This window comes from Microtus oregoni, unplaced genomic scaffold, assembly GCF_018167655.1.
Source record: "Microtus oregoni isolate MIOR12 unplaced genomic scaffold, Mior012 000044F_ref0000062, whole genome shotgun sequence".
Taxonomy (NCBI): Eukaryota; Metazoa; Chordata; class Mammalia; order Rodentia; family Cricetidae; genus Microtus; species Microtus oregoni.
Window position 1 is genome coordinate 6774599 of NW_024543218.1, and position 24667 is coordinate 6799265.

The window sequence follows — 24667 nt, forward strand, 5'->3', positions numbered from 1 at the left end:
TCCTAAATTCTACCAAACACATCCTTAGAAGTATGGAGGGTTTATCCCCTCCTAGAATGTAATCTTCTTTATTGGAAATTAGAATAGGATCCTATAAGGATTTATGCGGGTACTCTTGGTATGTGTGTACTGACCAGTGTGGTGGCTGTGCCGAGAGATTAAAAACCATGGCCTTGAATGCAGCATTTTGACCTCCACCCTCTCTGGCTTTCACATAATGTCTGGAATCTTTTAAGCTCAAGAGGTTCAAGGTGCCACACACGTGGATCACCACCACTTTTCTCTTGTGATTTCCTGAGCAGTAGACGTAGTAAGAGCTCGTGATAAATTTCTAATGGTAATAAACGGGTTTCCGCTTGGGGCTACCGCAATTGTTTCTCGTTTACCACAGGCTCCCGAGCCATTTCCTGTCAGTTCGGAAAGCCCCGGTTGTCCACTGTTCAAGGCATTCAATGTGGGGTCATGCAGTCTGAATCCAACGTGAAGTCCGCTTGTCAAGTCATTAGCCCTGGTCTGGCAGCATCTGCCTGGAGAAGGAAACATCTTTTTCTAATTCTCACAGAAGTTCAGGCAAGGATGAAATCATCTTCCTCTGAGCTAGCCGGTCAGTGCCCCTGGTTACAGTGGCGCTCCTATGGAATGCTGAAAAGAGCTGCGCGGGAGGCAGATCCGCACATCAGCTTCAAACTCATGCCTGCCTGTCCTTTACCTCATCCTAGAAGGCAGGGATTTTTAGTCCCAGAAGCTGTAAGTACTGTGGTTCAAAATCTTTCAGTTATATTCATTGAGATGCTAACGAGTCAAAATCAGAATTAAATAAAACTAAAAAATTTTTTTTTAATGTCTAATGATTACATATCTATGACAATCGTCATTTCTCTGAATGACATAAAATAAGCATATAAAAGCATATAAGTGTCAATGAATTTGGATAAATTTTTTTTTTTCTGGAATACAGGGAGCACTGCAGCAGAAAAGCAGCTTGGTGTAATTTTTCTTTTATTTATTTACTTTGGCTTTTTTTTTTTTTAAAGACAAGGTGACGTGCAGGCTAAGATGACCTTGAACTCTCACCCTCTTCTCTTTATGAACAGTGAGGCAATGCTGTGACCCGGATGGACTTTGTCTTTTCCGAAGGGAGATTGTGTGGCTGTACGTGAGAATCTCACATCTGTCCTTCACTCTAGCGTGATAACGAAGAATTTCATTTGTCTCCGTCCTGCACGCTCTAAAAGAGAAGACTTCCCCTTTTGCTCCCTCCAAGGGTTCTATCCATGTTCTCCCGGATTGACTGGGTTCCTGATCCTCCTGCCTCTACTTCCCAAGTGCTGAGACTACAGCTGCAGTCAATACACATCTCAGTGTAAGGTCTCTATGTAGAACAGTCCTGGTAGAAGCCCAGGCCCAGAACCAGGGTGAGGACTTGGCCCACCCCAATATCCACCCCATCTATGATCTGCTGGAGCATGTGAAGGGACCTGATCCACCAACCCAAAGCTGTAGGATCTCCACAACCAGGGCAACAACAGGCTACGCAAGCGGAGTCTTAGTGAGGGCCCAGCATCAATGGTGAAGAAGAAACCAGAGGCCTCGAACCAGACCAATGTTTTTTTTTTTTGTTTGTTTTGCAACAAACACTTGCAAGTAAAGATACACAAACAAAGGGATTTCAAGTGTGACTCAATGGGTCACACTTCACCTTCCATGACAGGATTTTAATTTTCCCCTTTTGTTTTTCTTTTTTTCTCATAAATTTTGTTTTATTTGGTGGGGGGGGGGAGTGGGGAGGTTAGCACAGAGGGCAGATGTGAAGGGTTGGGAAATGAATGGGATCAAGATAGGTGATATAAAAGACACATAGAATAAATAAGAAGAACCAGAGCACAGTTACAATAAAATCAAAACAATACTAAAATCTATATATATAAAATAAAATAAAAATAAAGAAAAAAAGAAATACAGTTCACTCAAAATATGCATTGCCATCTGACCTAAGTTCATTCTCCCCACCGGTTGGCAAGGCCAGCTTTGTTCCTTTTGAGCAGTAGGGGATGGGATGGCTGGGAAGGAGGGAGGGCTAGAGAGAGGAGCAGTGGCTTCTTCCTGGTGGCCCACAGAACCTTTGTGGTCATGCCCCCAAAGTCAGGCAACTATTGAGCCAAAGCCCTGGGGCTCTCTGATTTCAGCCTCAAAGACTGCGTGTACTAAGTACTGAGATAGATCATCTCCAATAGAGTACAGAGAGGTCAGTACATTTTCTCTACATGTACTTTACTTAGGTGTGGTGTTTTCTATTTTATTTTATTATTTTACAGCCTTTACTGAAATGGGAATGTGGTTGACTCCAAATGCCTCCCTAGACCAAACTGATGGTGATTTCGTTTCAGTCAGTGTTATGATGGGCCCGGGCACAACCGACTGTTGTGTGCACCGTGGGGGATTGGCTGTGTTTCCTTCCATCTACACTGATGTTCCACAGTCTGTCCCCCATACCCTGGCTCTGCCCAGAGTTCTCCAGTTCTTGGCATGCTTGCATGGGCTCATCAAAGGTAATTTGCAGGAACACATCCTTCAAATCTTTTTAACTGTTTTGAAGAAAACACAAATTGAAGTAAAATCTCGGCTCTATAACGGTGTGACAAGGGGACTGAGAGAGTCACATTAGAAACTGACAATACAGCAAATTTTATAAAATATTCTTTAATGTTATGCTATTAACACTTAGAAAATATTCTAAGGAAATAATTAAAAATATAGAAATATATTGTTAGTACAAAGACATTACCTCAATTGTCATTTTAGCAAAAACTGGATATAGCCTACATGTTCTATCAGAGCAATAGTAAAAGAAATGCCCATTTTTATATAATATAAGCTTTATATAAAAAACCCTGGATTGTGAGCAATATATGATATCATGTATGATATGTGATGATAAGAGCCAAAAAAAATGAAAAATAAACAGCCTTTGTAGATTAGGCAGAAAAATGTCAAACCCAATGCCTTTCAGTTATTTCAGGGACACGTGGGAAGACTGTGCAAAAATCTCCTTTTAGCTCCAGGCTAGAGCTAGGATGCTAAGCCTGCTAAAGGTCACCTTGGGAAAGGCACTATCCACACAGGAAGCCAGAGCTGGCTACCTCTCTTCCGTTGCGGCTCTTCCCAGCGTTCCACAATTTTCTCAGCTATGCTTTTCAGATAATTTCTTTAAAACTTCACCCCTCAAAATTATAACAAAGATGGAATTGGGGCGCTATAGCTTTATACTAGAAATTAACTTCACAGGTGCTTAAATTGAGCAGTATTTAGAAATATAGCACCGAAAGCACACCACAGTCTCTAAATAATAACAATCAGCACAGTGAAAAGTCATAGTATCTGTTTAGCTTACTAGCTAAAAATCTGGCTTGTCTGACAGTGTGTGCAAAGCCATTATCAGCCCTTCCCTTGCTTATTGTACATTGAAAAATCCAATGGGTCTCTCTATTCTTATCCAGACTTTCCTCAGCCCATTCCTTGCAGACAAGGAGTGTTGTGACAATTGCATAGATTTCCATACATCCAATGGGTACTTTAAAAAAATTGAGATATTTTTGTTGAGTTATAAACTATTTCCCGATAGTAAATATCCATATTGTTAAAAACAAAGTCAAGGGGGACATATGACTACATATTCACTATGGCAGGGCTGGGGTGTGGCTCAGTAACATAGCATTTGCTTTGTATGCATAAAACCCTAGGTTTCATCCTCAGCACTACACCCAAACCAAAAATACCCCAGGTCAGTATGACAATACTTAAGATCACCACCCTCACAACAAACAAGCAAACCCTCCTTTCCTCCCCTTCATCCAGGCCTCTTTTTTTTTATTTTTTATTTTTTCAGGCCTCTTTTTTTAAAAATTTATTTATTATGTATACAGTATTCTCAGTATTCTGTCTGCATGTATTCCTACAGTCCAGAAGAGGGCACCAGATCTCACTACAGATGGTTGTGAGCCACCATGTGGTTGCTGGGAATTGAATTCAGGACCTTTGGAAGAGCAGGCAGTGCTCTTAACCACTGAGCCATCTCCCCAGCCCCTCCAAGGCTCTTCTTTAGGTGTGTCAAGCAACACCTCTAGGATGACTGGTAGCGTTCCTTTTTTTTTCTCTTACCTCAGCCCTTGACTTAAAGAAGGAAGTTGCATAAAGTTTTCCAGCATTTTGCAAAACATTACATCATGCATGTTGCCCATAACTACAACGTTTCATAGTGTGAAACTGTGAACCTAATCCCAGTGGCCGCCCCAGGGTTCCTGGAAAGGGAAGTGAGGGAGGCCTGCAGTGAGTCATTACATGAAGAGAGGCAGTGGGAGCTTGCTTCCTATGTTAGTCTTTCAAAGTCAGGCAATATTTCCTTTAGTGAGGATAAACCTGCGACCATGACAAGAGAGAATGCTTTCTTAACTGGACGCTTATTCTCTAAACATTCACTATACTAGTTCAGAAATTTCCACAAATTCAACTTTCTTCTAAATATCTGGTTTTCCATTCAGTGCTGATTTTGAGGGTTGTGAGTTCCTTTCCCAGCCTTGGCGGATGCGCGTCAGGGTCTTGTCTATGCACGGCAGTACGAGGATGAACTTCATCACCAGCACCGTGCACGGGATGATGAGGGCTAAAATATAGGCTGAAGGAAGGTTCCACCTTAGAATCCCAGGGCTGAGGAATCTCTTCCCACCGTACACCAAAGTGTGGGCTGTGCACAGGACCAGGGTCAGATAACCCAGTTTGGACTAAAAACAAAAACAAAAACATGGGTGTTAAGTCCTCCACATCGTAAAGGGAAGTGTTGCATACAATGACCACAAACACATGATAGATACTATTATAATACTTAGGACACCGCTAGATCTAGAAAAGAACTATAACATTTTTTAAGATGGTAACTATTTCATCAAAAATATAAAAAGACTTGTTTATTGATAACATGCTAGTTTTATTTTCTCCTGGCTTGATTAAAAAAAAAAACAGGTCCTAAAAATAAACTCTTTTAGATTAGACATAATGCGCTGTTTTGATGAACAGAGGAAAATTTCTTTATTGATCATCTTATCCAGAGATCAGAAACAAATGGCTTCCACAAGTTCTATGTTCTTCTCTGTTACTGGTCAAAGCCAGCTGCTAGCCGATTTCTATCACAGGAAGAAGAATGCTAAATTGTGGTTTTGGAATTCTTAGTTTTTCTTTTCTGTCTGAATTCTTTGAATTTGTCCTCGTTTGGCCTCTAGGAGAAACTGCAGGATTTGATAACCAAATCTAATTTCACTTGCTAATGGTTTGTTTTTATTATACTGGCGCATGGTCCAGCATGTGTGGGAGTTATCTGGAGGGCCTTTTCAAGCCAACAGCTGGGCTCCACCTTCGGAGCTTCTGGTTGCTCAGCTTGGGTGGTGCCTGGGGGCGTGGCCCGACGAGTTCCCTAGTGATGCTTCTGAGGCCCCTTTGGGTGAGACAGGCACTGTGAGGATCACTGGTCTCCAGGATAGTTCCTGCCTTTAATGAGGTTGTCTGGTGGTGGGTATGTAGAAAAAATGAATTTCTCTCATACTGACCAGGAATAAGTCTAAGGTGATGATACTTATCAAATATCGTGGAAGTTTAAGCATGACGGTATATCTATCCTTTCTTATCAGTATGTCCCGATTGCACAGTTGAATTCAGAAGGTGAAAATTTGTCTTTGGGTTCTTTTCCTCCTTCTACCTGGTGCCTCCACAGGCTAGTTAATAGCTTGTTGAGTTTTTTCACTCTATACTCTCAGTGGCTACTCTGGGGGCAGTGAGAAATCTTGGCAAGATGTCCTGAGCAGAAAATTAAACCCTTCTGGAGTGTGCCTGTCAGGGTCACAATTCATCCTCTGCAGCGAACGGTTAATGAGCTGCCTGGGAAGTAAGGGAGCCAAGTGAAACATCAGGCAGGATAGCGCTTTGCAACACTACTAGCAAAACGCTGTACTCATTTTGCAATACTCGGACACTGAAATTGGAAGCACTTACCTGGACAAACCTGAACTCTCTCCAGTTGACCATGTTGCTCACCGATGGCAAGGAAGTGATTCCCAAGAGAAGAAACAGAAAAAATCCCAGGATTCCCAGCGCCAAGTAGGAATCACTAATCCAGGCTGCAGAGGTACTAAATGGGCTGTCTTTATTAGCCAGGGCCTATGAAAAGTTACAAACAATGAACATGGATTCTCTCTACAGCTCATTCTTTCTGGGGTGCTGAACCACACCTCTACACGTTACTTGTCCAAAGCAAATTGTGTATCGCTCATTACTGATTGCTTAGGAACAGTTTTAGAAAAATACACTTGAATGTCTTGAGCAGAAAAGGTAATTGGTTCTTCTGCAATTTTGTTACAATTCTTGTTTCTAGGAGTCACATAGGGAGTTTTAATTTACCCTACATATCTTAAAATGAAGTCAGCATATATGTTAGCCTTCTTCAGCACATGACTTCGTGTTTCTCAAACAAAGCACAGTGTTCTCAAACAATCACATCAAAATTTCATTTTAAAATTCTATTTAGTCTCTCTCTCTCTCTCTTTCTCTCTCTCTGTCTCTCTATCTCTGTTATACAGAGACACACAAAGAGTTTGGGTCTTTCATAATGATTATGTCAAAATACAGCATTAAATCTTTCACATCACAGTGTGAGGGGAATCAGGCTGTGTAGTGTGATCCTTACTCAAGAAGCTTCCATGCGTTTGTTAGGGAATGTGTGAGGATATACTCATGGACACAGTGTTGGTGAGTTACTGACTAATAGCCTTTGAGACTATAATGAGATATACCAAGACTGTTCATTTCTAAACCAGACTTGTAGTATTTCTGCTGTAAATGCTGAAAGACTAGAGTTGTTTTATTTTTGAGTATTCATATGATAGTATTTGAATTTTTTTTCAGAATAGTTTAGTTTTCTGGCTAACTAAGGACAGCCACTTACAAGCCAAGCATGGATGGACTTCTAAGCACCCTTTTGTGAGATTGTTTGTGCTTCTGTAGAACATGTTTGGGCAGACTCCATATCTAGTAGACAGTGATTTAGACTTCAAAAAGAAATCTACATAAAACCAGAAGCTTGAAACCTAAGAGTTTGTGCTTATTGACTCTTACCCAAAGGAACTCTTGAGTCCCAAACCTGCCAGTTGGTCAGTGTCTCTGTGAGCCCAGGATTACAGTTCTAGAGTCAAATGAGTCTGAAATCTAAGTTTTATTCTCAGTAGTTCTATGTGATCACAAGTGGATTAATTTACAAGCCCAGGGATAATGTTTCTGATTTTTGATACTTTAAAAAAATGAAGATATTGGGTGGGTGTTACAATTCATGCCTCTAATCCCAGAACTTGGCAGGTGGAGGCAGGAAAACCATGAACTTGAGGCCAACCAGCCCTAAACTATAAACCGTCACAAACAAAACAAACAAACAACCCCCCAAAACCCCTAAAGATAAAGAGCAAACTTTGGGGAGCCACACTCTGCAGTTGTGAAGCGGGTTGTGCAATTTGCTTTAAGGAGTAGAGAAATACAGAGAAGAAACAGACCTGTGTAATGGTTCCGTTTCTCAGTCTCCAGCGTACGTAGTACCGAATAGGAATCACAAGAGTGTAGATGGCATGAAGAAAGGCAAATCCCAGTGCTACCAAGCCCAGCTGCTTTCTGCAAAGCATCCAATGATCAAGCCAGTTTGGGAATCGACGGTACTTTGTGCCTCGGTAGAGCTGCAGAACGGCCGCGAGAACACCTGGGAGGTACACCAAAGCGAGCAGGGTCAGCGCTGTTACGGGAAACACACGGTTGGGGATGGACACAGCCAGGCGAAACGTAGAGTCTGTCTTCCCATTCACGTAGGGGTATATCACTTCTCGTACAACACAGTACACGAAGAAGAAGACACACAGCACAGAGGACATGTAGAAAGGAAGCCTCCACATTGGGAATAGTTTCAGAGGGTAGTTCTCAATTTCCTTGGCTGCCACAAGAGATCCTTGATCCAACGGAGTGAGTCCAAGGGTACGGGCAATGTCCATCACTCTCTGCTTGGCTTTGCTATCATCCCCGCAGACAAACACCTTAGTTAAAAGAATTAATTCCATAATTATTTTTTATTTAATAATTGTCATTAAACTTTATATGAGTATCATATAGAAAAATAGTATACTAATACTCTCAAAACAGAGATATGGAAATATCACATCTAGCAAGATGATGTTGTGAGCTGCATGTGTGTTCTGGGAGGTGAACGGCCATGCTTTTTGTTGAAGGTGATTTTAGGCACACAGTGCTGCTGTAGGATCGGTTCACTGGAGCCTGAGGAGTCTCATCTTTCTTCCGCGTGTGGGCGCTACATCATTTATGACGGCGGCTAATCTCAGTGGCATAAATGGAGCCCATCTCACACAAGTGGAAGAAGAGCCAGCCAGCTGTTAGTTTTTAGTATGGGCAGGAGGACCCCAGATTCGGACTTCATTTGGATCCATCAAGCTATTAATAAAAGTTGTGGCGCACATGAACCACAGTGGATGGCACTTCTCAATCAAACCCACGGAAGTTGTCCTTAGCACATACTAGAACATGAAATATTTACTGGGGATTTTATTTTGGAGTTTTATTCAGATAAGTACATATAGAAAAATTCACCTTCGAAAGGCTGAATGTGAGTTCATTTAACCTTACCTGCCGACTTGCATCTAGTGTTCCTGACTGGAGAGCCCAGGCTGAGATGGTATTGAAAGCCTTGACCACACGGGCTCCTGGCACCAACTGAGCGAGGAACTCAGCATTCGATTCTGGATACTGATTGATCTTACGGTTGTTGCTGACATCTACCAATATTTTTCCACTGAGGTGGGCAGCCAATTCTGCTAGGCAGTCGTAATGCTCTCTGCGCATGGCCAGGATTATGACGTCAGACTTTGATACTCCCTCGGAGTAGCTCAAGACCTCTGCTCCTCTGGGCAGAAGGCTGGACACCTGGGGGTTTCGACTCCCAAAAACAACAGCATAACCACACTGAAGCATTTTAAATCCCAAGGATTTTCCAAAATCGCCTGTTCCAAAAATGCAGACAGTTTCTCTCTTTTCTGAGGAATTCACGGTCAGAGGGAGTGCGTCTGCACCCATTGTCTCCATTACTGAAAAACAAGCAAAGGGAATTAGAGGCATAGAAATACAAAGGAGCGCCGGGCGGTGGTGGCGCACGCCTTTAATCCCAGCACTTGGGAGGCAGAGGCAGGCGGATCTCTGTGAGTTCGAGGCCAGCCTGGTCTACAAGAGCTAGTTCCAGGACAGGAACCAAAAGCTACGGAGAAACCCTGTCTCGAAAAATCAAAAAAAAAAAAAAAAAAAAAAAAAAAAAAAAAAAAAAAAAAAAAAAAAAAAGAAATACAAAGGAGCTTACAGATCATCAGTTTGTAACAGAGACACCTCAAGACATTAACAGAAAAATGTGCAATATTTAAAAAAACAGCTGAACATCTTGCTGGGAAGCCAGCAACAGTCAGTGTTCAGTATTGATATTTCTACAACTTCACACAATAATCTAGGTTCCTCTAAAGTCTTTGGGAGCATAGTATGTCTTTTTTCAGGACAACTTTTCTCAAAATTTTTCTCAATTTTTATTGAAACTTTTAGCTAATCTAGAGGCTTTTGGGGGGCAGGTCGGGTGGGGGGCTTTTGATTTTCAGTGATTTATTTTCTGTGGCGAGAAATGCTGTCTTCCTAGGGCTAGACAGTGAGCAAATATTTGTTAAGCATGAGCAGGTGGAACGTGAGAGTCAGAAGGAGCAGGGTTCTCCCTGTGTTCCAGGCAGTGTGCAGAAAGAGGGGGATACTGAATCATTAAAAAGATAAGCAAGGGAGAGAGAAGTCAGTAGAGAGGGTGCTCCCTAAAGACAATGCTTCATTTATTCAAGTGGGGTCACAGCAAAACTCAGTTGAGTCTGATGTGCAGCAAATAAAACCAGTGATCAGTCACTGTATCTTGCACATCAATCATGAAACATATATAAAGGTTGCACCATTTTTTTTTTTTAAAGGGAAGTTTGGAAAATTTCTCTTTCTGTTTGGCTCATGACAAAGTACTGTTATATTGGCTGGGCTTGTCTGAAGTTGTGCAACTGTAGAACACACAGAAAATGCAGATCTTTGCACTCAGACAGGAGTCGAGGGGGTGAGGGATACAGGACTTTACTGCACCATCCCAGAACATGTGAACAACCAACACACTGACTTCTTCAGACCATTTGCAGATGCGCTCAGGGGGAATAAGCAGGGCACATGTGGGAAACTATCTGGGGCTGAGCAAAACTCTTCATATGGAAGTACGCTGGTCTTTGAAAAGTTCTTTGTAGCCATAAATGCAAGCTAGTATACAGCAAATTTGGCCAGACACTAATCAGTTAATGGCTATTTTTTTTTTGTAGCTCAAATCTTCAAGCCACCGGAATGACAAACATTCTGTTCTGTACACCTGCTTTGTGTGTCAACAGACTGACTACTGTTCTCTTCCTTTCCCCCACTACTTTATTCTAATGGTTTTGCTCTCACATTGGATTGCTATATGCAGTAACTACAGAACTGGTGAATTTGCCAGTCAGAGAGACTAACTTCTTTATAGCAATATTCTCACAGGTTGCTACAAACAGTGATTCCAGGTGATTTGGACCATTTGACCACCAAAATAATGTGTTCTAACTTTCTGTAAAATTCTGTGAAAATGAAAATATTGACTATGTGGCACTAGTTTCTGGGTTAACTTTGTGTGCGTGTGTGTAAAACTCAAGGACAACTTTGGGTATTATCATCAGGGAAGGCTATCTACCTCCTTTGAAACAGGGTCTCATGGACCTGAAGCTAAGCAAGCTTAGGATGGCTGGCCAAGGAATCTAGAACCCATTTCTATTCACTCCCCACAGGCTGAGATAATAAAAACCCTCTATGATTAGCATTTTTACATGGGTCTGGGGATCCAATTCAGGTCCTTATGCTTTTAAGATATGCACATTACAGACTGAGATCCCAGACCATTTTGCAAGAACTCTTACTAGCAACATGGCCTATTATTCAGACTCAGCTTCATCATCTTTGAGATGAGAGACAGTATCTGATTAAGCGATACTGAGGCTTGGACTAATTTGTTTATCTTAAAACAGTGCTTGAGACACAAATGCTCAAAACCCTGCTTATCTCTAGCAGGTTATTTAATCGATTTATTATCAAAGGGATATAAGCCACTAGTCATTTAATTACTATCTATCTAAAGAATATAACATGAGCATTAACCATGCTTTCATAACCGATTATTTTTAGTGTATAAAGATAATCTGAATTAGAGATCAGGATGTGCCTACTCTATCCACTATTTTTTTTTTAAATAAAATCCTGTATGAAATGGTTTTATGCCACATAAATTTATCAAAACACAGATGTAGAAATGAAGTATGAATTTATCTTATTTATATATTTTTTTCATATTTTAACTTAGTATTCTCTTAGGACATATCTTGCAGTTTAAGGTAACACCCTTGGGCTGTTATTCCAACTATTAAAATTTGTTTTTATTTTTAAAACTTAAGATTTGTCACTGGGCAAATTGCAGATGTAAAAACTTGACCCAGTAAGAGGCAGTGTGGTTTTTATATGCCTGGAGCACTTCCTTAATACTTGAGGAAGTTACAGAACCTCTACGGTTGACACTTTGTGGCCACACCACGAGCCTCACTTTAAGCCCTCCGGGTCCTGTTTCTAGTCTCTGGGCAGAGATTCTTGTCCTGGGCTTCCTTTAGATCACTGCGACTGTTCAGCATTCAGACATAAACAGCCCATGGGCACCACAGACCAACAGGGAGCCGGCCTCTGTGGCCTCTGTCTTTCTTCTGCAGCTCGGCTTTCTTCAGCACTGCATCTGACGCATTTCTTCAGCTTCTCACATGGCTCCAGAGGAGAAGAGAACTCATTATCCACGGCTGGGGTTGATCTAATTCCCTCTTGTACCGTCTTTCCCGTGTTCCCCGACCATGCCCTCTGTCCTTCTCTCCATAACCCATCGGCCCACAACCCTTTATTATGACTCCGCTAGGAAGATAAGCCACGATAATATGATTTTTTAATGAAAAATATTATCAGACTTAAAGTTACTGTAATCCCAGCCTCTGGCTTCCATCTTTGGAAGCTCTTCCCCTGTGCCCCTCAAACCGTGACCCCTCCCCTAGGAGGGTCAAAGGATACGTGGTTTTCCCTTTTCATCTCTGATGGTAGCGTTGGAGACTTCCTGTTGCCCTCAGGGCACCCCGGGTGCAGGTGTCTATTTAAACCTGGATATCTTTTAATCTGGTCTGATTTGGCTTGACTGGGATTATTTTGCCTCGGCGGAGAGGTTCGTTTAGGAAATATCCCTAGCAGTTACCATGGTTGGAACAGTGAAGTCAATAATGTGGGAGAAGTTAGCAATTCTTTGGAGCATTTTAATTCTTAGCTCTTGGAAAAAAATATTCTAATTATAGGTGTTCACAGAAATAGCATGTATGCATAGGGCATCTCTTACAGTAAGTGTTGTACAAACAGGCTACCGCACGTTTGTGCATCGAAATAACTGCATGCAAACATGAGTTCATGAAGGCGGTAAGGATTCTTGCTCAGAGTTTCCCAAAATTTCCCACTCTACTTTACTTTTAGATACAAAATGGAGGAAAACGGGAAATAGTAAGAAAGCAAGCAAACAGTAAGAGCATTTACCGAAGGTAAAGTGGGTTAAAGAATTAAAGCAGCCAGATTCTCTTGCCCTCAGCCCTGTGGGCGTCAAAAGAACAGGAAGGAGTCTCCTAGCTTTGAAAACCTCCAGGGCTGCTTTACTTCCTATGGAAACACCTTCCAGAGAGGTTCCTTGACTGAAGTGCGGTTCAGTGGTGCGTGGAGGAGGGCGCCTGGAGCGTACGATGGGGGGTGTGTGTATGTCGCTGAACGGCGACACGCACGGGACACGGGGTGGTTGTGGGGTGTGTGTGGGAGAAACACGGAATGCAAAGTGATTCCACGGGAGTGTTTACTTAGGTTAGGGATTAACGCACAATGAAGCGGCGGCCAAATGGCAAAGGTGACTTTGATGGTCTCAGAGACAGTTGTCTTGAGGTGAAGAATCCTGCCCCTGATGACCCCCCCCCCCCCCACGTCTCAGCCTCCACCCAGGCATGTAGAGATGAGGCCTCTTGTGAGAATGAGAATTGCTGGGAGTGGGGGTGGGGGCTGAAGCCACTAAGTCAGTTCCAGCACCTGGCATCCCTGTCTGCCATTTCTCTTCATAGCCACTCCCGTCTGTGTCCAGAGGGCTCCAGTTTGGAAGCCACTAAGTCGCTTTCTATAGTTGTCTTTCTGAGGCCACCACGGAACTAACCCGCACACACTACATACACAAGTAATGGCTTTCTTCCTTGCCTTGCTTTTCACTCGGCATAAAACCTGAGATTCACCCAGGTTTTCTCAGCTTTGCCTCCTTATTTCTGAGTAGCATTCCGCAGCAGAGGTGAATACAACTTGACTGAAACAAATGCTTTGGGAGACCAAATCCAGAGCTTGCACGGGCCAAGCACGGCTCTACCACCGAGTTGCAGTCCCAGTCCTAGAGTTACCTGCGTCTAATGCCGGACCTTTCAGCCGTCTACAGCTTGGGCCACTGCAATGAACACTCATGTTTTGGCATGAGAGTAAGTTTACATTTGTTTGGAACAATTGCACCCCGGTTCAATTACTGAGGCACTTGGCACGTTCATACCCAGTTTTATATGGAACCGCGTAACTCTTGTCCAGTGTGGCCACACAGCCCTACTTGGCGGTTTATGAGTTCCGGTATTTTTCATTTTGGCCACTTTGTCATTTCAATGTGGTTTTAATTAGCATTTTCGTAATGGTTGAGGGCACCGAACACCTTGTTAGGTACTTACTTACCATTTGCATGTCACCCTCAGTAAGACATTGCTTCATGTCTTTTGTCACTTCTCTCTCCCTCCTTCCCTCCATCCTCTTCTCCATCCATCCCTCCCTCCCCAGAAATAAAGTTTTACTCTAATTCAGGCTGGCCTAGAAAAAAGCCCAGCCCATCATCAGAGAGGCTTCACCTGGATACTGTTAGAGTGGATGCAGAGGTCCACAGCCAAACATAAGGTGGAGCTTCCCCAGGAACTGCGTGGAAGAGCAGGTGAGCTGGAGAGCACTAGGAGAACAGTGTCTACAGAATAACTAAGTCTCACAGAAACTGAAGGGACAATTGCAGAGCCTGTATGGGACTCTGAAAGGTCCTCGGCATATATGCTGTGCTGTGTAGCTTGGTGTTCTTGTGGGGCTCCTAACAGGGAGTGTGTGAGGGGTGTCTTTCTTTTGCATGCTCTTGTGAATCTTTTCTTCCCACTGGGATCCCTCATTCAGCCTTGATAGGAGGGTTTGTGCCTCGTCTTATTGTAAGTTGTTATGTCGTGTTCGGTTCATATCTCTGGGAGAGTTGCTCTTTTCTGAAGGGAAATGGAGGAGGAGTGAATCTGGGGGAGGAGGAAAAGTGGGTGTGGGGGAGGGCGCTAAAAGGAGTGGATGGAGGGGAAACTGATCAGGATTTATTGTATGAGAGAAGAATAATAAAAAAAGTTTTTACATTTAATGACATCAACTTTTGATTCTTTTATTTTGTAGATTATTCTGTTGATATCTAAAAGCCCTCCCTGAAGTTTAGGTTCTAGATAAATTTCTAAAAGTATAAAAGTTAACTCTATGATCTATTTTTAGCTTTTTTACAAAGTTTAAGGCTTAGGTCAGTGTACGTGCATGTGTGTCCTATGTAAGTTAACTATATGCATATCTATCATTTGTTGAGATACTATCCTATTCTATTAATTGCTTTTGTACCTTTGCTAAAAATCAATAAATAGTCCGTGTCGGTGTGGCTCATTTTCTGGGGTCTCTATTCTGCTCTACTGATGTGTGTGTATGTGTATGTATCTGTTCCTTTGTCTATACCATACAATACCGATAGCTGATAACTATAAATATATGCATGCATATATATTTGATAGAGTGGTTCTTTCTGCTATATTCTTTAAAGACTATTATAGCTAGTATAATTCCTTTATCCATGTAATTTGTAGAATAATTTTGTATATACACAAACATTTCTTTTAAGTGCTTATACTTTTAAAAAAAATTTAATGTTTTAAAAATTCAAATTTGTAACACAAATTAATTGAAATTTTGGGAGAAAAAATATAGGCTGCATTAAAATATTAATTGATTGGGCTGGGAAGATAACTCAATTGACAAAGTGCTTTCTCAGTGTAAGCTTGAGGGCCCGAGTTCAACATTAAGGTAGCGCTCAAGTTAAAGGTGTGGCGTGAGCTTGCAACCCCAGGGCTGCGGAGGGGAGAAAGAAAACTCTAGACTCCCTCTGACATCTTTAGTTCTGAAGAATCCAAAGACAATTCCTACGTAAAGACTCACCCTGTTATTTGCACGCACCACTGCCGTCAGTTTATTTATTAGCTAACCCAATGTCACATATGTATGCAAACTAAAAATGCAAAACTAAGTTTCATATGAAAAAGTTTGGAGGCAATAAAAAGCAAAACTAAAGAGACCACTTTCATCAACACAAGAACCAGCTTTCAGCTTCAGGAAGTGGAATGTTGGGTTAAGGCAAGCGGAGAGGACCTCTATCAAAAGGGGGGTTGGAGGAGTGTGGGTGGAGGGGGGGGGGCGCATATGGGTATCTTTCTTCCCACCACACTTTCCTGACTTTCTTTCGTCATTAAAGACATCGTGGGATCACTAAGGGCTGTGGAAATGTGTACTTCTATACTTTATAGTGTCCTAAAATCGAGTGGTTCTGAGCCCCAGCTGCACATTCAAGTAGGGGAAAGTTTGCACAAAACCTAGATGACCAGACTCTTTCTGATCAGTCCTCATGCCTTCTCCATAGTCTTGGCTGAAAACTGGATTTCCTCTCTTTACGAGAAACCAAAGGCAGACTGAGGCCTGAGTGTGCAAGCCTCACAAGGGACAGAGTCAAAGAGTGCCAGGCTCAAGACTTGGCATCAGATCACAGGTAGCTTTTCTCCGTCTCATCTGTCAAGGAAATCTTACAGAGTTATTACCCATACTCAGAAAACCTCAAGTCTCCCATGGAGTTCCTTAACAGCAAATCATACATAGGAAAGCATAGCAGCAGGTAGTCATGTAGATGAATCCATCTCTGGAGTCTGACTCTTCCTCCATTGAGAATTTAGCTTCAGGTTCTGAAGTCATGCTTTAAACACCTGAATTCCTCAGACACTATTCCTCCTGGACACACACACACACACACATGCCCACTGAGGATGAAGGGACACAGAATGCAGACTTCTTATAAAGTGTTTTGACTCCCTGGAAGTAGAAAGTCAGAACTCTGAATCTGTAGGCTTCAAAACCTGTCTGTGCATTATTATAAAAAATTGGACAATGTGCACATAAATAATAAATAGGCTGGTTTGGAGGGAAGTAAGTACTTCAAAGAATACAGAACAGGGCCATAGAAGAAAAATTGCTATGAGGGAGGGGCAGTTAAATTTTGAGTTCAGGTCAATGTGAACTTCTGTAAGCAGGTGCCTGTATATAAGGATTACCAGATTTAATAAATAAAAAGCACACAATTCCAATTAAGTTTGGATTTCAGTTAAATAATGAATAATTTTTAGAGCATCTATATCCTTTGCAATATCTGAAGCACATTTACACCAAAACACCTATACTGTGAAATTCAGGTTTGACTGGGATAACGCATTTTTTTCTGGTATCTTTCATCAAGCTGAACCCGTGCAGCCAGTTGGGAAAGTGAGCATGTATACATTATCTGAAATGGTAATAAAGGCGATATTTACAATATCACTGTTTAAAATAGTTTAATTTGAACAGGAGGCAGTCCTAGCACCAATGGCGACCAAGGCAGGAGAGCTGTTTTGAGTTTAAGGCCAACCTGGGTTCTAGAGGGATACTAGGCTGACCAGGGTTACACAGACCCTGACTCATAAAGCAAGAGTCCAGGTAGCTAGCTAGCGTAACAGAGAAGCCATACTCGGTACTCCCTGGAGATTTTCTCAGTTGTCATATGAAATGGAAGGTTACCAGATAGTGCTATGTGTTTGCAGAACTCTGTGACTGAGCGCTAGCTGAAGAATATGACGGATTCGCTGAGAAGAAACTCCAAGCCTGTGAAGAGCATGCATTCTAATGGAATAAGGATCATAAAACTACAATAAACCATTAATCACAAGAATAGATCGACACCATCAATGCTTGTCATACGAAGCTTGTACCTATTAACAGTAAAAATAAAATAATGCATACTGAAGAGATTTAAAGCTCACAAAAACTAATTTTCAGACTGCCTATCTAATATTCGTTCCTTTTTTTGTGTTGAGGAGACAGACTCTCACGTAGCTCAGGTTAGCTTTGAACTCCTAGCTGAGGATGGCCTTGAACTTTTGATTCTCCTGCTCCACCTTCTTGCGATTACCAGAACTTACTAGAGTCAAGGCTTTGTGTGTGCTCTGCCAACTGAGCAACCGCCCTACCCAAGCTGTGTTTGCTTCTCACACATGCATGTTGTTGCCCATTCTTTTACTACTATGTCAGCTTAAGTAAAAATTACAGCAAGCTCACAGCTGAATACATCACCCTTTTGTGATTTCCACAAAACCTGCTGGTAACTGTGTAAAGTTACAGACATTTTGTTGTTCTTAAATGGTTTTGCCATGTAGTCCAGGCTGGCTTAGAACTTGTTATGTAGCCAAGGCTGGCCTTAACGTAGGATTCTCCTGCTGAAGCCCTGGGTGTTAAGAGAACAGGTGTGCCCCCCAGAGTCCATCCAGAAGTTGCTGCCTTAATATCCCTCAACTGCTCATTAGTTGCTGAAAAATAGATCGTATCCGAGAAATGCTGTTCGCGCAGGGAAGCTTATTCGATGATGGCTAATCTGTGTATCATTGTATTAACCAACAGGATGGCATATGAGACATAGATACTCTGCACAAACTGATCAACTCACAAGAATATAATGAAAGGTAACCTTCACATTAAGGCTGTGCGGTTTATACACTCCCATGTGAAACGCTCATGCCGGTTGGGAATGAGCTGTGATAGTAGCTGGGCACTAGTAGTTCCGTCAGGAGTCCTTACTCCCTTCCAGAGATGGTAACACCACAGTAACGGAGGCCTATTACACATTTTAATTCCAGTGTAGGAAATTATTTTTAATAGGTTCTTTACTGATATTCTAGTTTGTTTGAGCATCACGTGGATACATGTTGTCACGTTGAGATCTCGGCACTATCTGTCAGGGTAAAGTTAAGAGAGCTTTATGGTTTCCTGGCTGTACAGGTTAGAGATCTGCTGTCTGGGCTTCCTTAGCTCATCTTCTTGGGGCCTGGGGCACATGACGTGGCCAGAGATTCAGCCATGTCTTGGTTAATTTGCCTGGACCATTGCTGGCATTTTATATCTGGACCAACTTACAAATCACCAGCAATTTGGCAGCAGGAGTGGAGCCAGAGGTCACCACCAGCAGAGAGGGCATTCTTCTCTCACTGACGGCAGGGTTTATACATCTCGGTGGTTTATATGTGTTCTATGAGCAACTGCTTAGCTTGGCCTCTCCAATAATTCACCAAACATTTAGTGCCAGCTAGTGGGCTGGTTACTGTCAGAGATGTTTAGGAAGTGGTTTAATTATTTTAATTTTCAAGAAACTTTATTCAAATGAAATGTCACTGGGAATTATTATTGATAATATAGATACTGATAACTGCTAAACCAGTTAGGGGGCAGAAGGGTTTTTCTGTCTCCCCAGAAACACTTCTCACGGGGCTTTCCATTCTGTTTTAAAATATCTCCTTGCCATTTTTAGGAACTTCTGGGGATCGCTTGGTCTTTCTTCTCTGGGGTAACACTTGAGGCCATTTGTAAAGCAGTTCTCTAAGGGATGGGCCCCAAGGGCTCTAAGAGGGTCACTAGGAGGTGACAGAATATCCATCCCATCCTTTTGTTATACTCTGATGCCCACACTGCAGAGCAGAGCGAGCTGGTAAATGCACTTCAAGAAAACAGCTTTTTCCTTCAATAGCCAAGATTTTCATCTGATCTCCCTCTCGTGGGTGGAGTTACCTTACAGGGCAGGAGCCTGAAATCAGGTGTGGAGAGTTTGAACGAAGGAACTCACCCCGGGCTGCATGTTAGGACGGTTTTCCTCCGAATCAGTTACCACTGCAGCAGCGTTTCCCCCACGGCCCGTGCTTCTCTCTCAAACAGGGCCTGTGACCACGGAGCCGGGAAAGCAGTTGGGTGGGCAGATGAAGCCCCTTTTCTTATCCTGATTGTATTTTATGTCTACATCTTCCCATAGGGGCATCACTTCCTCCAAGGCTCCCAGGTTAATTTTGAAAACAATCTATGTGGTTTCCAGCACTGCAATAAAGGCCCCATACTCCTTCCTCCCCACACATTGGGCCAACACCATTTGGCCTATCAATCGAATAGCCGTAGACATTTGCTTCCCAAAGGGAGCCTCTGTGTACCGCCTTCACCAAAAATAATCTTCAGTTTTTCAGGAGTGACTCAAAACTGTAGCAAGGATAGCTTAGAATCTCAATCTAGCAGAGGTCTACAACGAGCACATTAGTGTTAATTGCAGTGAACCATTTACTAATTAACTTCGCTTCAATCTTCACATTTCTTATACTATTTTTCCCTATTTCTTTGTCAAAGAACCAAACATGCTAAACAAATCACCCTCCAACTTCTGTAGTGCGAAGAATCAGGTAGCAGCAAGGTAGTGAGTTTATGCATATAAGAACACTTGGCTATGAATAGGGTCTTTTGAATGGTTTGTGGGCTTCACACTCTGATGCCAGCCCAGTAACGTATGGAAACTGAGGAAACACCACTTCTACAGTTTTGTATATTAATAAAAGAGAATTATAATTATTTTGATGATTTCTATGTAAAAAAAACAACCTTAAACTTCTCTTCAAATGGCAGGGTTAGAGGTGGACTTTGACGGTGTTAACTGAAAGAATAGCGATATCATCCATACTCACTGGCTAGGTACCTCTTTGGGTAGCACTGTTCCAACACAGAAGTCGTGTTCTCAGGAGTGATTTGGTAAACTTTCCTATTTCGGGATATTTATGATAGCATCCCTGTGCCACGCATTGTGTTGGGCAAAAGGATGAAGTGAGGAATCAGGGGGCCACTGTTCTCAGGGAGATGGGGTCTCAGGGAGAGCGCAGATCACAGGCAGACCACTAACATGCGTGCAAGAAGGCCACGCACAGGGATGTACAGACACTGGGAGTTCCCATCAAGGACACTGATCTGCTTGGAGATGGCACAAGAACATTTAGTAGAGCCTGCCAGAGTCGCTTCAGCCACCATTTAACTTGGGCTCAAAGCTAAATTTAGAGCTTGCATAGTATATATTTTAAAAGGTGTAGCTCAAAGACGCATACTTCCCACTGAACACTAATTATCTCTCTATGCCCTAAATCCCCAGCTTTGCCCACTAAAGGTATGGTAGGAGATCCAACTTTGCACTTAAGACATTTTATTTCCTTTAATATTGGGTGCAGAGACCAAAGGGACTATCCAGTTTGTGTTCTAACAACTTAAAAATGTTTATTTTTAATTGCATGTGTGTGTATGTGTGTGTGCGCACATGCACGTGTGTGTGTATGTAGGTGCCCAAGAAAGCCAGGGGCATTGAATCCACCTGGTGCTGTAGTTTCGCTGGTTGTGAATTTCTCGGCATGGCCTCTGGGAACTGAACTTAGGTCTTCTGCGAGAGTATGAACTATTTCTCCAGCCCCACTGATAACTCTTTTTAGAGATGCGCTATATCCTTAGATTGCTACTTTTTAGTCGTCTTTTAATTCATAATTACAACTCTGAACTTTTTAACGTTACCTTTCCTATACATTTTCTTTGCTTTTGAGAAGAAAAGTGAACTTTATTCGGATGTTAGGAACAATGATGTCCTTTAAATGGAAAAGGACCATACGTCTAAGCCACTTCCATGAATATGCTCCCGCCAAAGCACGACGAAGGGAGAGCTCTCCACACATGGGTGGAGAGACTCTGACCATGGTGCAGAATTTAGATCGGCATATCAATGGCCTGCCTGCTTAATTACAGTGGAAATATTTGTTTTCATAGACCAGTGCATTCTTTTTTTCAATGACATGTTTCTGAAAGACAATCTTCAAACAGCATAACTGTCCATTGTTCTTTATTCTTCAATAATTTTGGCAGAAAAATTATTTCTATATAGCCCAAGTCATTTTCTTATCACACACTGCTTTAAGCGTTCATTATCCTTTAGTTATTTCCTTAGTTTTATTCTTTGCAGTGCCGATTTCTCCTTAACAAAAGAGCAGATGTTAATTAGAACCATTTGGAAAGGACCTGGAAGTCACCGAGAAGCATCTTAGTTGGTTTAACATATCATGTAGAGAGAGCGCAAGAAGTCTTCGTCGTTAACTAATGAGCCCTTCTCTGTGGATGTGCGCAGGTAACCTCAGAGACCCTGTCTTTGTGTAAACCCCATTTTGGTTATTATCTAGTCTAATCTCTAAATAAGTTCTAAAGTCCATCCAGAGATATTAACTCTGCCTGGCTTATTCCTGCTTCTTGTGGTGGGAATTTGGAGTAGACACTTGGGTATCTTTTTGTTTAGCTGCAGGTGGTAAACTGTCTCCTTAGATGACAGCTCAACCCAGGGCCCTAACAAGCCTTCCAGCTTTGCAGGTGACTATGTGCTTGCTGTTGGCTTTGCTTCCCTCTCAACAGTAGTTTGTCAGTCTTTTTAAGACTTTGGAGAAAATGATTTTTATAGCAGCTGATAAAAATACCTACATTTATTCATTTATTAATTGTGTCTGTGGGGTGTTCGCACATGTACCTCTTTGTGTGTGTGCACACACGCATGGAAGCTAAGAAGTCAGTGCTGGTTATCTGTCTGGATCATTCCCATCATATGTTTTAATTAGAATACATTAATTATACATAATAATGGGCCTCATTATAACATTTCTATACATGTACAAGACACATTTCAAACATATTTACTCCTCCTCTGTTAATTTCCCTTGCCTGCCTCCTACCTCTGCCGGCTTCTCATCTTTCTACCTAGCCTTCCTCCTCCTACCTAATGGTTCTTGCTAAACCTTGAGCTCACTGATTTGGCAAAGCAAACTGGCCAATGAGCTAGGGAATCCTTCCTGGAGCCACCTCAGAGCTGAGATAATCTGTGTGTGCCCTGGGAACCAGCTTTTTATGAGACGGCGGAGGACTTGAACTCAGATCCCCATGCTTCGGGGGCAAGTACGTTAGCCACTGACTATCTCTCCAGTCCTTAAGTTTATTATGAAAGGAGCTAGATGGTGAGGGCCATGAACAAGTGATGGGTGTTTCTGTGACTGCAGAATCAGCTCTGTATACTGTGAAAGCAGATTCTATGCCATTTGAACACTGGTACTGAGGATATAGGGTAATTTGGGGGTAACCCTTCCAGCGTGGTGAAGTCCTCTAATGTTCTACAGCAAGCAAACCCACTTCTCTAAAGTGGCGTGCACACACTGCAGGGCTTCATAGCTTTAGTATTTTATAAAAGGTTGTAAAAATCTATTTGGTTTCCTCTAAACAACAGTTAGTAAGCTTATGGGTGGCAGGTGCTATAGAGGCCTGGCCATGCGATGCTCCTTCCTCAATGCCAGTTGCTATGTGAAGTACAGCAAAATCGGAAAAGTCACCAATTGGAGAAAGCGCTATGACCCAATTTCGAAGTACACATGTACCATTTACTTTACAACCTTGAAGTCTGATGCTAGAGACTGTTCCCTCCTGTGTTCTGTGCTGGTGGTGTTTGCCATGCACGTAGAATGGCTTTCACACCATGCTAAATCACAGTGTTCCGAAAGACCCAGGGCCTTGCAAAGGCCATATCTCAAAAAAGTTACTGCCTCAAATAAATGTGCCATTTTATAAAATTATACCTACAGCATCAGAAAAAAAAATGTTCTTTCATGTGAGTGACATTTATACGACCGTCATTTATCCAGAACTGGACATTCTCACACAGCAAGGCTGAAGAATGGCTTCGAAAGCCCAGAGTAGTCTCTGAATGATAAATGTGGTGAGGTTTTAAGATGCTCCCGTGAGAGCAGCTGGGTGGCTTCCTTACAAAAACGAAGCTTGCTTTATTATGAAAAGTAATTACTCCGTTATACCTGGAGCATTAGCAAGACTCCAACTCCTTTCGTACCCGAAGCATCTTAAGTCTTAAGGCTTTTTACCTTGTAGAGCTGGACCCTGTGGATACTCTTGGACCAATAGACTTCCAGCTTAGATTTCGGGAAGGAATAGAACTCTAAACACCCCCACCCTACGGCTCAGGCAACTGGCTTTCCACGACACACCATTCACCTATTAAAGGGCCAGTGCCATTCAGAGAAAAATAAAAATGCCAACACAAAAGAAAATCCCCAAACCACCTACCACCTGCACAGACTTTCTGTCCCTTGTGCAGTAAACGGCATGACAAACTGTTTTTCTCTGGAAAAGCCATGGCTAAGCTGGTTAAGGATATTTAGATTAAGAACAAGGAAGAAGGAGTGCTCAGCCTCAGGTGTGAGGAAGTCCTTAGATCTAGTGTTAGACTGCTAGCCTGCACACCTACTGACTTCCAGGATCCTTTCCCATGGCGCTTCAGATTTGTACGAAGCCAGGTGCACGGAGAAAGAATACAGCCCTGGGTATTTCTCCTCCGGAGTCCCCTGCACAGTGATGAGTAAAACAACCCCAGGAAGCTAAAGATTGGCTGAATTGTTTAACTGATCCTGCTGCAGCTTTGGGCCAAGTGTGTGTGAGAGATATGGGGTGAGTTTGTCTATATCTCAGTATCAGCTTGCTGAAAAGTGGGGTCCAGAAAACAAGGGCTGGGGGTTGGCAGAGACAGAAAAGGGATCTCAGCCTCTGGCGAAAGTGACAAGGCAATAGCCAGGAAGTGACCCACCTGAGGGAGAGGCGCCCAGAGGGCCGTCGGTCAGGCGCAGCTGCGGTGGGCACTGGATACCAGGCAATGCAGAGCGAGCTTGCCCGGCTGAGCTCTGCAACTGCCTTCAGGCTCTCGCCTTTAAAAAGCCGGAGAGCGAAGGGAGGGCCCTCTTGATTTCGCAAGAGAAGCTGTGAAGCAAAGTTTCCGGGAAGAGTTCAACCTGGGAATCCCGCGCAGTTGGAAGGACCAGAACTTTTTTGTTGCTCTGGCATGCAGATGCAGCCGCTTTACGCGGGCAAGCGGGGTTAAAAAGGGGTTTTCTGGAGCTCCTGGAATCGCTGCATCCCTGTCCAGCTGCAGCCCAAATAAAGGGGCAGGGAGGCGTTCCTTTCCAGCTGGAGCCAGAGGCCACTGGGCAGCTAAGAAAGCAGCACCTAAGTAAGCAAGGACCTTAGGTGTATTCCTCTTAGTTGCCATCTTGTCTCTGTTCAGACGAAATAGTGGCATCTATCTACTTTCTGGATACCCGATTCTTACAGAGTTAGAACTTGAAAGATCGGGAATTTT

General features: G+C 42.7%; 1 protein-coding gene across 1 annotated transcript; it reads right to left on the reverse strand.

The window, feature by feature from the left end:
* Positions 1 to 3962: 3962 nt before the first annotated feature.
* Positions 3963 to 24202, reverse strand: LOC121434613 (metalloreductase STEAP4). Its single transcript, XM_041633526.1, has 5 exons — positions 24119 to 24202; positions 8719 to 9176; positions 7587 to 8114; positions 6040 to 6204; positions 3963 to 4778 (listed from the first exon to the last, which is right to left on the reverse strand). The coding sequence occupies exons 2-5, from the start codon at positions 9172 to 9174 to the stop codon at positions 4515 to 4517; spliced, it is 1413 nt and encodes a 470-aa protein (XP_041489460.1). The 5' UTR covers positions 9175 to 9176; positions 24119 to 24202; the 3' UTR covers positions 3963 to 4514.
* Positions 24203 to 24667: the final 465 nt, after the last annotated feature.

Coding starts and splice junctions, on each gene's coding strand:
- LOC121434613 (XM_041633526.1), bottom strand. CDS start 9,174: ATGGAGACAATGGGTGCAGACGCACTCCCTCTGACCGTGAATTCCTCA. Junction 6,205..7,586: donor GAAACGGAACCATTACACAG/GTCTGTTTCTTC, acceptor AACTTTTCATAG/GCCCTGGCTAATAAAGACAG. Junction 4,779..6,039: donor GAGAGTTCAGGTTTGTCCAG/GTAAGTGCTTCC, acceptor TTTTGTTTTTAG/TCCAAACTGGGTTATCTGAC.